Source organism: Anolis carolinensis, chromosome 2 (assembly GCF_035594765.1).
Source record: "Anolis carolinensis isolate JA03-04 chromosome 2, rAnoCar3.1.pri, whole genome shotgun sequence".
In the NCBI taxonomy this organism is placed as follows: Eukaryota; Metazoa; Chordata; class Lepidosauria; order Squamata; family Dactyloidae; genus Anolis; species Anolis carolinensis.
Genome location: NC_085842.1, coordinates 88,166,776 through 88,184,135, shown reverse-complemented (window position 1 = coordinate 88,184,135; position 17,360 = coordinate 88,166,776). Strand labels below are relative to the sequence as shown.

Genomic DNA, 17,360 nt, shown 5'->3' with positions numbered 1-17,360 from the left:
TCTTTACTTTTGTTCTTCCTCTTCCTCTAAGACCTGTGTGGCTTCGTTCATTTTGTAGTATATTCTGCCTGAAAGACAAAAGAGAAAAATACATTCTATATTCAAAGTTAAACTTTGAATATGCATTGAATATATTTGAATGATTTAAACTGTGAATGTTTAATGCTATTTGTATTTAATTCTGTTTTAATGCTTGTATAGTTGTATATTTTAAATTGTGTACTAATGTTTTTATGTTAAGCTGCTTTGAGTCTCCTTCAGGAGAGATAAAGCGGGGTATAAATAAATAAATAAATTAATTAATAATAAGGCATAACTGTACAGAAAGGCACGTCAGATTCTTATTCTGAATACTTACCACATTTTTCTTTGTTACATGACAACCAAAAGAAACTTTGGCAAAGACTATCACACTGAGCTAAGTTTTAATATGCTGTCCACATTGGCTTATCTGCATGCATATGGCCCTTTGTACTGAGTGATGGTAAAAGTAGTCTTCGACAGCATGTCTTTCCCTTTTTTGTTTGTTTATAAAGGATTGTGAATGTTTTAATAATATTCAGTCAGGTGGGAATGATGGTTTTCTCTTAGGCTATTTGCTTGATGTCTCAGACAGTGGCAGTAACATCAAAAAGAAAAGCAATTGGTGGGGGAATGCCATAGGTCACAATGGGTCCTGGGGTACTGTTTTGTTACTCCTGAAACTCATTGATCCTCTCATCAAAAGTATGTTTAAGCTGTCATAAAGTTATACTCCATTCACCCCTCCGAAAGCTCTGAATGCCAAAAGAAGTCTCTGGGATACTTTCCAGACTGGAAATGATTTGATAACACGTCTGGTTGTGCTGGGAGCAACTATGTGGCTTATAGAATGGACCCACTCTACCCCTACCCCCTCCACAGTTGCCCACTCTTTTAATTAGAAGACCATCCCACAAGAAATTGCTATCCCCAGGTGAGAAGCTTCCCCCAGATTTTATACCAACAATAATGTATAATCATATGCTATAATAAATCAAGAACCCTGTATTGATTTGGACTTACTAAATAATATCTTATGTTGAAATTAATAATTGGATACACATGTATATGATTTCTTAACTGGATCTTTGCTTCTAAAACACGATTTGTTGTAACACACACAATAATTTCAATGTCACCAACAGAAAAAAATATGTATGTATATATGTAAAAGGACCTGCTATTCTAAGGCTATTCTATTCTGTTTTTAGATATATTTATATAGGGAAAATGTGACTTAGAATTGAAGAAATACATTAGTATTTACATCCCATTTTTGACAGAGTGGACTAATTGGGACTAGTTAATACTGTTCTGAAGTCTTCCTTTATCCCCACAAAAATAGTTGAAGAGTTAGTATAGTTCTGTTAATTAAAAACAAATAAATAATTTATTTTGAAAACATATTTATTTATTTATTTGCATCACTTTTACCCCGCCTTTCTCCCCGAGGGGACTCAAAGCAGCTTACAATAAATAGGCAAAGATTCAATGCCTAAAAACAATGTAAAAACAACAATTCATATAAAAAAATCTACAAAACAACAATTCATATAAAACAGATACCATTGCAAAATAAAATCACATTATATAAAATTTTAAGCATGTCCAAGATTAAAATCCATTCATCCAGAATCTTCAATAAATCTTTGTACAGGTCATGCAAAGTCCATGTTCTCATTCATTAAAAGCTTGCATGCACAACCATGTGTTTAAGGCTTTCCTGAAGCCTAGGAGAGTTGGTATCTGCCGTATGTTACTGGGGAGGGTGTTCCACAGCCGAGGAGCAACCACTGAGAAGGCCCTGTCCCTCGTTCCCACCAGCCTTACCTGCGAGGCTGGTGGGACCGAGAGCAGGGCCTCCCCCAATGATCTAAGACATCCAAGTTGAGTGTATCATCCAAGTTGAGTGTATCATCCAAGTTGAGTGTATCTAGATACAGCTGTAAAAATGTTTTAATATACTTTCATTCAGAATTAGAATTTTGTATATCTACCTATGCTTCGTATGGGGTTCTAGGAGTTGTGCTCCAAAAAGCAACTTTTCTAAGGTCAGAGTATACAGTATTCACAATTTTGCAAGCTCTGTGTGCAAAGTGATGGCCGTGGGCAGCCCAGACCATCATTTGGAAAAGTGTCAGTCTGTGTTTTTCCTGTCAGTGATGTACTCAGGATGAATTTTGTTTGTCCTGCTGCAGGTGCTGCCCACTTCCAACCAGTCGGTACAGACGTGCTGCTTACTGTGCCACCGGGAGCGTAAAGATTGGGGAGGGCCATCCCACAATGGATTGGTATCCCCTGGTGAGCGGCTGCCCCCAGACTTCGTACCAACATTGGTGCAGAATCTGCTGGGAGAGATGCCACTGTGGATCTGCCAGAGTTGCAGGCAGAGTGTAGAAGAAGAAGAAAGGAGGGCAGTCCAGGAGCAGGCACTGGCGGTAAGCATGTCACCTCACCAAGTCTATGCCAAGGCCCGTAATTCACTATGAGACATATGCTCTTGGTAAACAGTGGCTAAAGGTTTCAGTCTGCATAAAATGTTTTTCTGTATTGACTATGCAGTATTCTACATGCCTGTCTATGTTGGTTTGTTGTTGTATTCCTGTCCTGTTTTTCCTCCCGTGAGGGTACATATCTCTTTACTTCTTTATCCTCACAACAACCCTGAGAGAGAGGCCAGGCCAGATAGGAGGGCAACTCTCCAATGAGTCCTTTGTTAGTTTTGTGACCTGGCCCAACTAAACCATCACACCGTAGTCATGTTCCTTGTTCCCATCTCACAAAAGATTAGCCCCATGTTTCCTGTTTCAAACCAATATGCTGCCTTCTGAGCCAACAGCTTTGTCTTTGCAGGTCTCATTGTCACATACAGCCTGCAAATCACAGTCCTGTGGGGCAGGCTCCCACTCCTCTTCGTCTTCGTCATCTTCATCTTCGTGCCATGGGAATTCGGGAGACTGGGACCCTAGCTCCTTCCTGTCTGCGCACAAGCTCTCGGGGCTCTGGAACTCTCAGCATGTCAATGGGGCAGCTCAAGGGAGCCCCCTCGGGGGAACACCTGTAGTACCAGGTGAGTTCAGGCTAGCATTGGATTAGGAATGGTCTTCTCTCATCCAGCTGTGGGGTTCTCCCATAACTTCTTTTTGGGAGATTTGTATAAAAATTGGGATGAGGTTGGGTGGAGATGGCAATTGCTAGAGAGTTCTAGTGTCTGCCATCCTATATCGCTATACTTGTTATGAGAAAAGATGGTGGCTTGCTCTTTTTCTGAGGGCAAGGAGAGCTTTCTAGGAAGGCCCCATGCTGACTGGGCCCCTGGTCATCCATGATCTTGAACTCCCTTCAAGGGCCCAGATGGCGTGCCACAAATGGGGAGGTAAGCAGGGGGGCCTGGAGAGCAGCCAGCTCCATCTCTGACTCCCTTGCAGGTGACAAGCACCCCGGCCTCCCTCCGGAGTGTGCCAGCCAGGCCCCTGCTGTGGGAGGTGGGCTCAAAGCCTGTCCTTACAGCCACGCGCTCTCCCCAGCTCCCAGCGGCACCCCAGGTTCACCTCTGCCTACCTCACTCGACTTCTGCAAAACGCTTCCCAAGCAGTTCAAGAGCATGTGCCGGAGACCCACCCCGCCAGGTCTGTATGTGCGGGGCCTGGAGAAGGCTAACAGACCAAACGTGGACGGCAAGAATGCCACCACATTGTGGGGCTCCTTGCTGAGGGCTCTTGCCCCCTTCTGAAGCCTCTGTATGCTCTAATGTTGAGCTGTGTTGCTGTTGGTTGAACATATCTTCAGCCAAAAAGACCCAACCTGGCATAGTTTGATTCCTTCTACCTTCAGTGGAAGGATCTTGTACATGTCTCTGAGCTTGGGCTTGTGTGGCTGGATTTCCTTGCATGATTTTATGACATAGTCACTTGTGGCAAAGTATCACAATTAAAAATCAGTTTGTAGCTGAGAACAGAATGGCCACATTGGGTGGGACTGAGCTGTGGGGTCTAAATAAGTGATTGTAGAACCTTGGAAGCTTTAGAGGAAGGAAAATACTTCTGTACTTTCTGGAGGGGAACACTCGCTGTGTGGGTTTAATAGCTGTGGGATATTTTGCCCCACATAGCAGTTGTGGAAGACTGTTCACTTGAGACTGGACCCAACATTTTTCTGTTCTTGTTTGGCTGCAGGAGAGGCCTTTCACTCCTCAGAGCACCACCGGCACGTGGACCTCACCGCTCCTCCCAACAGCCCCACAGGCCTCCCTTCGCAGCCACCGGCACTCCTCCCAACAAAGCAAATGCCTGCGCACCCTGGGCCCTTCAGCTCTCCTCCTCACGTCCATTTGAGCTCCTCACCGCAGGCGGCCCCATTCCCTGTACCTGCCCTCAGTCCACACACACCAGCCCCAAAGCCGGGAGCAGAGTCCCCTCCAACTGGATCTTGTAAGAGCCCACATCTACCCACTGCCAATGTGCCACTGCTGAAGATACCACCTCCTGTAGGCTGCACACACCCATGCAACGGCCATTGCAGTGGATCCTTGGGTCCTCCTACTGCCTCGCATCAGCTGCCCAACACCAATAGGTGAGTGGAGTACTGGTTGGTGAGGGCTGCCAGCATTGTCGACTGAACTTCTTTCTCGGTACTTTTTCCAGGGTAATGTGCCATTTAGCTTTGTTTGGGTAGGCAAGAGTTCTCATTGAGCTCATTGAATCTCAAGTCCTTTTGGATATTAATACAATTTAGAAAAGTGTAACATTCTGTTCAATAAAGCCATATCTGTATTTGGTGTGAATGACTTCACCAGTCATTCTATAAGACAGTATCCTATAAGACAGTGTTGGCCTTTTCCTCACCTGTGACATGTAAGCAGCCACATTCCTAACTTTGGTCTTCTCGGCTGCATTCTCTCTGACTGACAAAGGAGTATTGATCCCCAAGAATAGCAATCAGAGGCAATTTGTGACCTTTAGAGGTGCTTCACATGACACTGCTTGAGATAAGATCTTCCATTGTCCAAAATAGGATTACTGCATCCTTAAAACAAGGATGAAGAACTGAATTGGTCTCAGGCCTGGATTGCCTTTAGAAGTGGCCAAGAAATACTATGGAGCACTTCTTCAAAGCCCTGATCTCTGACATCATTCAGGTCATCCTTCCCTTTCTCCTCACAAAAAGCGGCACAAAGTAAAATGCAACTGACTGAGTTCTAAAATATTTCACTACTTATGTCCCTTCTGTTAAGGAAGTGGTGAGAAAAGTGGACTTAGCCTGCACCTCAAGGAGCCATTCCTTAAGGTGCCAATTGACTCCTGAAAAGGCTTTACTTCCCCCTTCCCTTCCTCAATGATATAAAACAGCCAGCTCAGTCTTGGCCTTGAGGAGGATGCCTCAAGAGGTGTAGTGAGCTCAGTTGCTCATCTGCCTAATCTTTTATTTTTTTGCTGGTAGGGTTTGTGGGATTAAAGGTGATTTTTTTCCTTTCAAGTATTTTTATATCTTTTGCTGAAAATGTCCAAGATGGTGCCAAAGCTCAAAGAATAAAATGATTTTGAAAATCTCATTACACATACTAAAACAAGCAAAAATAAGAAAAAGTTGAGCTACAGTAACATTCACAATCAGTCAGCATACACTGTAGGGAACAATTCTTAGGCTTTGGGTGAATCTGGACAGATCTCTTTGGGAGTAAGACAGATTGTTCCACCAAAAGAAAGAAAACACTATTTCCTTAATAGCCTTTGAAGACAAGGAGTACACGGAGCAGAATATTCACTGATGATTTCAATAAGGAAGCAAGTGTATGTGAGAAAAGCTTATTGTTAGCTTACTCTGCTCCCAGACCTTTTAGGGATTTTTCTGGGAAGCTAAACAAGGTATCCCTGGTTAATACTTAGATGGGAGACAGCTCACACATTCCAGGAGCTGTAGGCTATAGTCTAGAGCAGTGATTCCCAAAGTGGACGCTACCACCCCCCTGGTGGGCGCTGCAGCGATCCAGGTGGGCGGTGATGGCCACAGGTGCATTTGCCATATGCATTAATACATATATCTTTCTGTTTAATTGCTATTAAAAATTTTAAAAAATTAATTTCCAGGGGCTCTGAGTAATATTTTTTCTGGAAAGGGGGCGGTAGGCCAAATAAGTTTGGGAACCACTGGTCTAGAGGAAGGAACTGGTAAAACCACCTCTGGGTATTCTTTTTGCAAGAGAACTCTATAAAAGTCATAGGGTTGCCATAAGCTGGCAGGTAGCTTGAAGACACATGCATAAATGTGAAACCCAAGACTTTAACTTGAGTTTGGGAAAACATAATGTCTAAAAGTGTTTGGACTTTACTGAAGCATGGTTAACTGCAACCAGAGTCACCCTTTTCCAAGAAGATGCACTAGTCAAAATTGGTGAAAGGCATTCTGTGCCATAGGTGCGCTCCAAGTTATTCAAGCTCAAGCCTGGATCCAAATATCCCTTCACAAGATATAAACTTGTTCTTTCCATGAAAGTATGTTTCCTTTCTAAACATCTTGTTTGTTACCATCAACACATCCCCTTACTCATAGTATTTCCATCTGATCTGGCTTGAGTATCCTTTTAATGACCTCCATTTAGACCCTTACTGGTTACAGTTATCAATCTACCACATCCTTTGGAATACGAAGTGTTCACTATAGATATTTCTCACCTGCTTGTTCTTTTTCTCCATCCTTCCTGTACCTCCTCTCCTTTCCTTTCCCTCCCTGTTGTTGTGTCACAGGGACCCTGCCTGTAAGGGCCACAAGTTCCCAAACGGTACAAGCTGTCATGCACCACAGTCATGTGAAGCAGACGAGGGGCTTGGTGAGGATGAGGACAGCAGTTCTGAACGTAGCTCTTGCACCTCGTCCTCCACAACCCAAAAAGATGGGAAATTCTGTGACTGCTGCTACTGTGAGTTCTTTGGCCACAATGCGGTAAGTAAAACCATCCATGGCCTTTACTTACTGGCTCATTTGGTTATGTGCGGGTGGCAGCGCTTCTTGAGGACAACATGCTGATAACATAGAAATGGCATCCATGGTTGTTCATCAGTTGGTCTCTATAACCTTCAGATAACCCATCCCTCTTTACCCCTCCTCCCATTTTATAGCCTTGAGCAGTCTCACAATCTTGACTGGTTGTTGCTGCCTTGGAGTTTTGTACCTTACCCACAGTTGCTTCAGCTCTGGACCAATGCAGAACTGGATGTAATTGTTTATAAGCATGTGATTTGCTGGGTATCTCTGCAAACCCCTGGGCTAATGAAAGGGAGAGTTTTGAAAGACTCTTGGGATGGTTTTGCATTGTGATGCTATCTGTCCTGCTGTACCAACAGTAGACCAATAGCCCAGCTCTGTCCACAGCCTCCAGCTGCTCCAACAAGCCGGAACTACGCTGAAATCCGAGAGAAGCTACGTTCTCGACTGACCAAAAGAAAAGAGGAGCTTCCTCAAAAGCTAGGGCACAGCAGCAGCTCAGGAGAGCCAGCTGTAGACCATCGGGATGTGGATGAGCTCCTGGACTATATCAACAGCACTGAACCGAAGCCCCTCAATAGTGCCAAGGCAGCCAAACGAGCACGGCACAAGCAGAAGAAGAAGGTGGGCAAAATGTACATATAATTGAGAGCAGTTGGGTCAAGATCTCTTAGCAGATGACAGGGAGAACCTGACTCCGTGGGCATGACAAGGGAGTTGAATAATAAGCCCTGAATGGGGATGGGAAAGGACATGGCTTAGGAGTCTAGCCTAAATTGTTGCAGCACTCTGCTCTTCCACAGGAGTGGAACATTTGTCTGTCAGTTCCTTAATGTGTCTAGTTGGGTGGACTGATGGATATAGATCAGAATGAAGAGAGAATGAAATATTGGGCAAATATGCATTTTTCATATGTCTGTTTGTCTATATTGTAAGCATGGACAGAGATGGCAGAAGGTTTGGAGCTAACCAGCCCCCACTCTTATGTCCTTTAGGGAGAACCTCAAAACCTTCCTGTGTAAAACAGGTTTTCACTAATGTTGACAGGGGCCTGGAGCTGCATTTTAATCATTTTAACTATTTCTATTATTTTAGTCCCTTATGAATTTTACTGGTTTATTATTTAATGATAATTTTATGACTGTTCGACAACGGGGGATTTATTTGATAGACTTTTATTTGATGGTTATTTTTATATTTGTGTGTAATTGCTGCTATAAACCGTTTTGGGTCTTCGGAGAAAGGTGGTATAGAAATGTCCCAAATAAATAAATACATAACCCACAGGCATTCTTCTTGCAAAAGGACAGTGTTATTTCACTCTCAGTATTTCATGTGATGCGAATAATAGCTTAGGGCCTAACCTAGAAATGTGTGAACAATTTCAGCATATTGCATCAAATGAAACAATTGGTCCAGAAGTTGCTGCTCTGATTAGCTGTGGTTTTTCCAAATCTCAGGCCCCTTCCACACTGTTGAATAAAATCCCACCTTATCTGCTTTGAATTGGAATATATGGCAGTGTGGACTCAGATAACCCAGTTCAAAATAGATATTGTGGGATTTTCTGCCTTGATATTTTGGGTTATATGACTGTGTGGAAGGGCCCTCAGACAGAGTTTGTTCCTCTCCTTGCTGTTTATGTTGTGATGCCAGGAGGAACCCCCAAGCATGCAGTTTATTACTCCCCACCAATAAGGTCCAGCTCTGCTCCATTTCCCTTAGCTTTTCTCAAAGAGGGCTCTCCTGGCTATTCATCTGGATCAAAACAGCAAAGAGAAGGAAAGCACAGATGACAAAAGGAAACTACCAAAAAACTTGAGGGAGATTATTTTATGAACTTGCATAATCCATTCTTGTTTATATAGTATGTTTCAGTCATGGTATTTCATCTGATATCACATACTAATTAGGGATCAATATGTAACAGGTACATAAGCTTTTTGTGTCTACCCAGTCTGACCTGCAGGGCTTTTCTGTCTGGCTCATGGCATCCCTTTCCCTTTCCTCTCCACTGAAACTGTCTTAAAACTTAGTAACTTAGTACAAATTGTAAAGCTTAATACAAAGAATCATGTTAGATTAGACCAAAGGCCTATGTAATTCAATATTCTGATTGCCAGTAAAAAGCGTACCAACAGAATATGAGTGCAAGTACATGGATACATAGAAGCATACTCCCTCTGATCCAGAAAGTATGTTAATTTTATCAATATTTGTATGTATGTTTTTATCCTTTACAATTTTATCTTGTAAATTGCCTAGAGCATCTTGGATGGAGGGCGATTAATAAGTAAAATGATGATGATGATAATAATGATGATAATGATAATGATGATGATGATGAAAGTAACATAGAACCATCCTAGCAATTGATGGCTCCCATCTTCCAGGGAGTTATCCAATCCGCTTTTACATCATCCAGGATGGCAGCCATCAGTATATCTTGTGGCAGTGAGTTGCAAAGTTTAACAATATACTGTCTGATAAAGGATTTCCCTTTTCCAGAATCTCCTGCCATTCAGCTTTAGTTGATGACCCTTGGTCATAGTAGTAGGAGTAGTAGTAGTAGTAATAATACAACTTTATTTCTATACCGCCCTATCTCCCAAAAGGGACTCACGGTGGTGAACAACAAAAGATCGGCAAACATTCAATGCCCGAGAAACATAACATAAAAACAATTCAAATAATAAACAATCAAATACATCAGGATATACTTATGAAAACAACTCAAAATAACAGGTGAGAAATTTAAATATACAAAATAAAAAAAATTGGGACACAGTATCAAAAGAGTATCAAAGAGAGGTAAAAATTTCCTCCTTATCCATTGTCTCAATATACTTCTCCCGAAAACTGGACAACGTTCTAGTTGGATTAAGTCTGTATGAAAGAGACTTCAGCTCTGTCCACTTATGACCACTGCTGTCTTGATATTCACAACAGATTTTCCCAAGGGGAAAGTTCCCCATCTATTCACCCTGTTTTTGCAATAATTTCTAATGGAGAGATGAAAGTGATGAAGTAGGATTTTCTTCAGAAAAACATTGTGGTTCTACCACTGTAATGTATGAACAAATCAGAAATCAAAGTGAGTTGAGAGGGTTATTGTGGTTGATGATAAATTTAAAAAGCCTATCATTCCCACTTGGGTTCCTGAGTTTGGCCAAGGAGTTTGTCATCTTCTGACTTGTGTTTCCATACTCCTTTTTCCCATGCAGCAGTACCATAAGCTTGGTTTAGGGCCAGAGATGTAGCAGCCTTGCTGGAGTTTGTATTCTCTGGGAAATCGATGTGGGAGGTTGCTGGCAGTGATCTCTTCCCCTAAGGTTTGTTACTATAGCGCAGGTTTTTTTATATGCCATCTCATTGGTTCCCAGTACCAATTCCCCAGGTGTACAGTGTAATGTGCTACAACACCTTTCCAGTTGCATAAAAACATTAGCTTGCCAGACTGAAAGGTTTATCTGATTATCTGGCTCACACCATAGTGAGTCGCTGTCCTTCACCTTCACCATAGCCCTCCATTAGATGGCATGCTGGCACTCTTGGTGAGTTCATGTTGTTAATTTCACATGTTTCAGGAGAAGGAAAAGGCTCAGCTGGAGGCTGAGGCCCAGAAGCGAATGGACCGAACTCCACCCACAGGCCAGGACCAGGAGTTGGCTGAGGAAAAGCTGCTGGAGTGGCCCCAGCTTGAACTGGAACGAGTGAATAGCTTTCTGAGCAGCCGACTGCAGGAAATCAAAAACACTATCAAGGATTCCATCCGTGCCAGCTTCAGTGTCTATGACCTCAATCTGGACGTCAACGATTTCCCCAAGAAAGCAGCTGTGCTAGAGCAGAAGAACCTGCTCTCCCACCTCAATGGCTCCTCTGATCTGCAGGAGATTGACCTTGATCTGTCTCCACTCAGCCTGGGTGCACCACATACACTGCTGCAGAATGAGGTTGGTCCCCGGTGGGCTGAGAGTCCTGGAGAGGTTCCTCCACCAGCCTCTGAGAATGGTGTGGTGAAACGGCTCAATGCTGTACCCAACCTCTCCCGCATGATTTGGGTTCAGTCACCCAAGGCAACAGACTCCCCCCAGGAAAGTGGGGTTGGGCATGAGGCCAAGGAGACAGTGCAAGGCAGGGTAGGAGAGGTGCAGGAACAAGTACCTGCCACAGGGAAGCAGAGGAAGGCCAAGCGACAAGGCTGCCCAGCCAAGAAGGGAGAGGCTGTCACGGCTAGTGATAATACTGGCTCCAAGGGGGCCGGACAGAAGAATCCTCCTAAGGGCACTGCTCCGGATGCCGCAAGAGGAGGCGGCAGCAGCACAGAGCCAGGTGACAGTACCAGAGGGTTGCGGCAGGGCCAGGGATGGGGCTGTGGTGGCTCTAAAGCCGAAAAAGAGAGGAGCACCGATGCGAAGAGCAGGAGAGGTGAAAATAGAGCTGAACAGACAGAGCAAGAGCCACCTCCTTCGGGGATGAGCGACCGGCACCTTTCCCACCCAACTGCCACAGATGACTTGCCCCAGCCAAAGGGCAAAGGCAAGAAGAGTAGGAACAAAATGGAGAAAGCAAGCCCTTCCATTGGTGAGTCTTGTGGACGTGTTTTCCATGTCTGAATACCTTTTCTTGAGAATGGGGAGGGGAAATTAAGTTAATTCAGTATGCTGCCTTAAATGTTACACTGAAGTGGTTAGTCATATCTCCTGAAGTCTCAGGAAGGTTTTCTTGGTTTTGTTTTGGGTTTTTTTGAAACAGGGAAGGAATATTTGTGTGTGCACTTGTTGTTCTATGCAGTTGGATCCAGCCCCCAAATCCTGACTACAGTCTTGGCTTTTTTTTTTTTTTTTTTGCAAAGATGTATTTTAAAATATACAAAAGAGATAGATCATGAATATGCATTACAAGTAAAATCTGCAGATTTTCTATACCTAGGCTATTATATGGTATTTTGGGTAGGGTTTTTTGTTTTTGTTTTAAAGTCTATTACAGTGGTTCTCAAACTGTGCATCCCCAGGTGTTTTAGCCTACAATTCTCAGAAATCCCTGAGGATTTCTGGGAGTTGAAGGCCAAAACATCAGGGGACCCACAGGTTGAGAACCACTGGTCTGTTATGAAGGGCCAAGAGAGCAGAAGGGCCAATGTTCATGGAGGACAAAACTGTACATGCCACAAAACTAAGACTGAGATTAGATGTGAGGAATAAGTCACCTTCATATATTTTCCCACTAGTGAAGGATTATAGGAGATCTAATCTAACAGGATCCAAAGAGCTGCAAGGCCCCTCTATCCTTGGTCTAGTCCAAACCTGCCTAGCCATTTAATTTATAATTTCTCTCTGCAGTTGTGAAAACCAGAAACTTTTAAACTGAAGTTGAGATTTGTATCATTCCACATTCAGCCATCTGGAATTTTAAGCCTATTTGTTTGTTTGTTTAGGGCCTTTTCCTATGTTTCCATTGAGAATTTTCTTTCAGTCCTCATGTTTTCTATTGTATTACAAACATGAGGTAGATAATAATCACTCACTTCAATGTGCAGCCAGCTTTTTCTATTTTTTGGCTGGTGGATTGTAGACTTGGACACACTTTGTATCACTTCAGGAAAGTTTCCTGGCATAAATAGCTAGCAGCTATGTCTGAATGTCATATTCTGGGTTTGGGAGGGAAATCCCATTACTGACTCTTCTCTTTGAGACACTCTTCACTCAGACAGTGAATATATTTACTTTTGTGCTTTGCTAGATGATGTATTCCTGCCCAAAGACTTGGATGGCGTGGAAATGGATGAGACTGACAGAGAAGTGGAGTACTTCAAGAGGTAAGACCTCCTCCAATTAGACCACAGCTAGGCAACTGTGGGAGACTAGAGAACCATTTTAGCATCCCAATAAAGACTATTTAAACCCCCAAACTTTTGCTTGCCCCCAAATACCCTCTATGAGCTGTAGAAAGCATTTTTGTCATATCCCTCCCTCCTCGGTCTACTTTAGACTCAGGAAAGGTCCTTTTCCCAGTTTATTCCTGGTTTTTAAAAAGGCCTTTCTAGGCGTAAAATGGCCTAGAGCCGTGGTTCTCAGCCTGTGAGTCCCCAGGTGTTTTGGCCTTCAACTTCCAGAAATCCCAGCCAGTTTAGTGCCTTCTGAAAGGAAAAGAAACCAGTGCCAAGCATGGATGAGACTGGCTCAGAGGAGATGCAAATGTGATAGGTTTCTCCATTGTGCATTTGTTAAATGAAAAATGTACATGTGTGATAGAAATACATAAGGAAGGTTCTTAGTTAAATATTATGGCCCTGCTGTATCAGTAAGGTTCAGTTCCAGGTCTTCAGTCTTCAGTTCATGCTTAGTCTGGTTCCTCCCGTGACCTTGCCGCCATAGGAGATCCTGCTGGGAGTACATGTCTCCCGATGACTTTGCTAACAGGTTCAATGGAATACACAAGCACCCTCACCACAACAAGGTGATGATCCAGCAAGGAGGAATTGGGGGGGGGGGGGGGGGAATGGTCCCATGATGTACAGATTTTGTAGTTCACCCATAATCAAAGAGCACTGTGAACCCAACTGACGATGGATCTGGACCAAACTTGACAAGCAAACCATTATGACCAATATGAATACTGATAGGGTTTGAGGGGAATTGACCCATAATGTTGGGGTTTGTAGTTCACCCATAATCAAAGAGCAGTGTGAACCCAACCGACAATGGAACTGGACCAAACTTGTCACACATACCCAACATGACTGATTTTGAATACAGGAGCAGTTTAGGGGGAATTGACCCACGATGTTGGGAGTTATAGTTAACCTACATTTCTATGCATTTTCTAATGGCAGCATTAAAAACAAAACAAAAGCAAACAATGACTATTGGGTTGTTGTATGTTTCCCGGGCTGTATGGCCATGTTCCAGAAGTATTCTCTCCTGACGTTTTGCCCACATCTATGGCAGGCTTCCTCAGAGGTTCTGAGGAGGCCTGCCATAGATGTGGGCAAAACGTTAAGAGAGAATACTTCTGGAACATGGCCATACAGCCCGGAAAGCATACAACAGTCCTGTGATCCCAGCCATGAAAGCCTTCGACAACACATTAAACAATGACTATTTCTTATAAATAGCACTACGAAAGACCTAATCTGGGTATCGCCAGGTACCTAAGCTAGTAATATTCTAAAGCAGGAAAAAGCTTCTATAAAAGCTAACCAAATGTCCAATTCATGTATAGGTTTGACTATATATCATTCTTTCAGATATTTTCAGTGTTGTTAAGGTAAAATTGGTGTCAAGATGATATACTGTAGATGTAACAGAAAAGGCCAGTTTATTATTTATTTATTTATTTATTTATTTATTTGAAACATTAATACTCTACCCTTCTCACCCCAAAGGGGACTCAGGGCAGAGCACAACATATATATGGCAAACATTCAATGCTAGAAAATAAAATAAACTATAAATACATAAACACCAAAAACAGTTATCTCCACTTTAAAATCATTTGTTTAAAACCATCTCAGATCAGCCATATCGAATCCAATCAGCAGGGTGAAGTTTCCTATTGTTGCCTTATTGCACTGTCCCAAAGGCTTGGTCCCACAGCCAAGTTTTTAACCATCTTTCTGAAGGACAGGAAGGAGGGGGCTGATCTAATCTCGCTAGGGAGGGAATTCCATTATCTGGTGCTCATGCATTTAACTTCTATTGGCGGGGATGCCTAGATCATGGCCTCGGGAACTTATTTCAGTATTTTGGGAGATTCATATCTGGGGGGCGGGGGGCGCATTGGCCCTTGATCCTTCATGTTTTGACTCCACCAATCTGAATTATGCACAAAATGCCTACAAAATACCATCAGCATGCCAACGAAATTATCTGGCCACAAAGGTCTGAACCAGTTGAAGTTTTTATATGTTTCCCATAGAAAATCTCAAATGCAACATAATGTATTGGTCAGAACTATTATTACAGAGTAAATTGATAAATATTCACTGAAAGTGGCAAGAGGGGTTTTGAGCAACAGATGAGTAAAACTGGATCTAAAGCAGTGGTTCTCAACCTGAGGTTCCCGATGTTTTTGGCCTTCAATTCCCAAAAATCCTAACAGCTGGTGAACTGGCTGGGATTTCTGGGAGTTGTAGGCAAAAACATCTGGGGACCCCAGGTTGAGAACCACTGGTCTAAAGATATTTCAAAGATGCAAACCTGAAAGAGGAATATAACTCCATCCTAAACAAGTCAATATCACTTCTCTTGGTAGCCCTTGTCAGCCAGCAGTACTTCAGTATTATTCATTTGTTCTCATTTGACCCATTACTGATTCCCAGGTACTTATTCAGCACAGCTGGTAGATCTGGGTTAGATCCAGTGCATACTGATGACACCTCACTTAAAATACTTCCTAAGACTTGTGTTGCTTGTTTCCAAAAAGATACCAAATCCGTTTGAACAAATTTTGCAGAAATTGAAAAAAAAAGTGCTGAGGATATGCAGTCTTTTGCTATACAGTGTGATTTTCCAAGCCCTGTGCCAAAGTGATTTGAGACATTTCTGATAGCTTTGAACTGTACTTCATATTCTACTCCTGTCTAACAATGTGTTGCCACCTATAACTCATTTTTCATTTTTTTTTTAAATTTAGTACCTTTTGGAAACAAACTCCACCCACACACACACATGTATACACATACATTCAAGTTAAGAGTGATTCCTGCAGTATTGGGTGGAGTATAAAGAAGCACTAGACAGTAGCATCTGGAATCATCCCATGTAGAAAGGCCAAAGCAATCTTGCCCAGACAGTGCAGAAGGAAACCATAGTAAGCTTCCATTGTAACATTTTCTGGAGAGTTTTTATCATTGCCATAAAAATAATGCAGAGTCTTGTGGATATTACATAGTTACAGTAGATTACAGTCCATAAAGTCTCAGGCCAGTGGTTCTTAACTTTTTGTTACTATGGATCCCCTTTAACTATATTTTGTTGTTATGAACCACTAAGACTTAACTCAAGATTTAAAACGCCAAAGTGCATCTAATATTTGTTTAACATAGCTCATTGGGGATTTTCAGATTTGGAGAGAAGGGAGAAATACATAAAGGTACGTTTTCATATATATATATATATATATATATATATATATATATATATATATATATATATATGAAAACGTACCTTTATGTATTTCTCCCTTCTCTCCAAATCTGAAAATCCCCAATGAGCTATGTTAAACAAATATTAGATATATATATATATATATATTCCACATATATATATATATATATATATATATATATATATATATATATATATATGTGTGTGTGTGTGTGTGTGTGTGTGTGTGTGTGTGTGTGTGTGTGTGTGTGGAATGATTCCAAATAATAGAAATAATAATACCACCAGAACAACAAAACATGGCCTAATATAACTTTTTCATCATTAGTTCAGTCCTGTTGAAGCATTGCCCTTTTTGTTATCCCTGCTTGCCGCTTTCCCTTCAGGTCCAGACTTGAGGGGAATTAATCTGGAAATGTGCAACCACGGGTGAAGAAGACATAGCTGCCACTGCCTTCATCAGTCACTCACTATGGTGCTGCAGCGGATGAGCTGCTGAGATGGACAGCCTTCTCTGCCAGTGGTGGGGTTATTGTCCATCTTGGTGGTGGTGTGAGATGGCAGTGAAGGAAGCACAAAAAAACCAGGCAGCAGAGCTCATTGAGCTTCAAGGAGACAATGAGAAAGTGCTTGTGGTCCTGGTTGAAGATGGACTCAAGGAGCTTCAGGTTGGCCTTGTGTCCAGACATCCTAGTCTGATTTCTTGGTCTGGATCATGCCTATGCACCACCAGCCACCAGAGACATAGCAGCAGCTAGTGATGCTCCACTTTGGTCTAATTTAGTCCGCTCCTGCTCAGTTGGGGTAGTAGTGGAGGAGACAGATGACTGTTGGTGCTTTGCCACCATAACCATCTGAGAGAAGCCAATGCAGAGGGGCAGACCCCTTTCTAGCAACAGAAGTGCCTCACTGAGCTTCGCCTTAAAGAAAGGTACAAGAGAAGAATGGCCAGCAGCTGAAAATAGCCACCTCTGCCAATTACAATACCAGTTTCTCTCTGATCCGCTGCCGGACTAGGCTGGGCTTTGGCAGGGCTCCGTGCTTGCTGGATTGCCTCCTCCTTCTGAGACATTTCAAGCCTTTCTGAACCCCCATGTGAGGGTCATAGGTTAAGAACTGCTAGTTTGTGCCAAATAAAGTCTGTGCCTTAAGGTGATTTCCAAGACATTTTGTTCTTTTTACCTTAAACAGTGGGATCAAAAGCTGTGAGTCTCTCATTGATTAAGGGTTGCTCACCACACTAACCAA

At 42.6% G+C, this 17,360-nt stretch overlaps 1 protein-coding gene across 2 annotated transcripts in view; it reads left to right on the top strand.

The window, feature by feature from the left end:
• The window catches only part of fam193b (family with sequence similarity 193 member B), a 44,614-nt gene that overhangs the window by 25,020 nt on the left and 2,234 nt on the right, over positions 1–17,360 (top strand). Inside the window, exons 2-9 of one of the 2 annotated variants that reach the window (XM_062970176.1) lie at positions 2,220–2,459; positions 2,875–3,091; positions 3,450–3,650; positions 4,197–4,593; positions 6,765–6,960; positions 7,390–7,626; positions 10,590–11,586; positions 12,745–12,820. In XM_062970176.1, coding sequence (XP_062826246.1) covers positions 2,220–2,459; positions 2,875–3,091; positions 3,450–3,650; positions 4,197–4,593; positions 6,765–6,960; positions 7,390–7,626; positions 10,590–11,586; positions 12,745–12,820 — 2,561 coding nt within the window. The remainder of the gene's footprint in view (positions 1–2,219; positions 2,460–2,874; positions 3,092–3,449; positions 3,651–4,196; positions 4,594–6,764; positions 6,961–7,389; positions 7,627–10,589; positions 11,587–12,744; positions 12,821–17,360) is intronic. The other variant, XM_062970177.1, reaches the window with a different exon arrangement.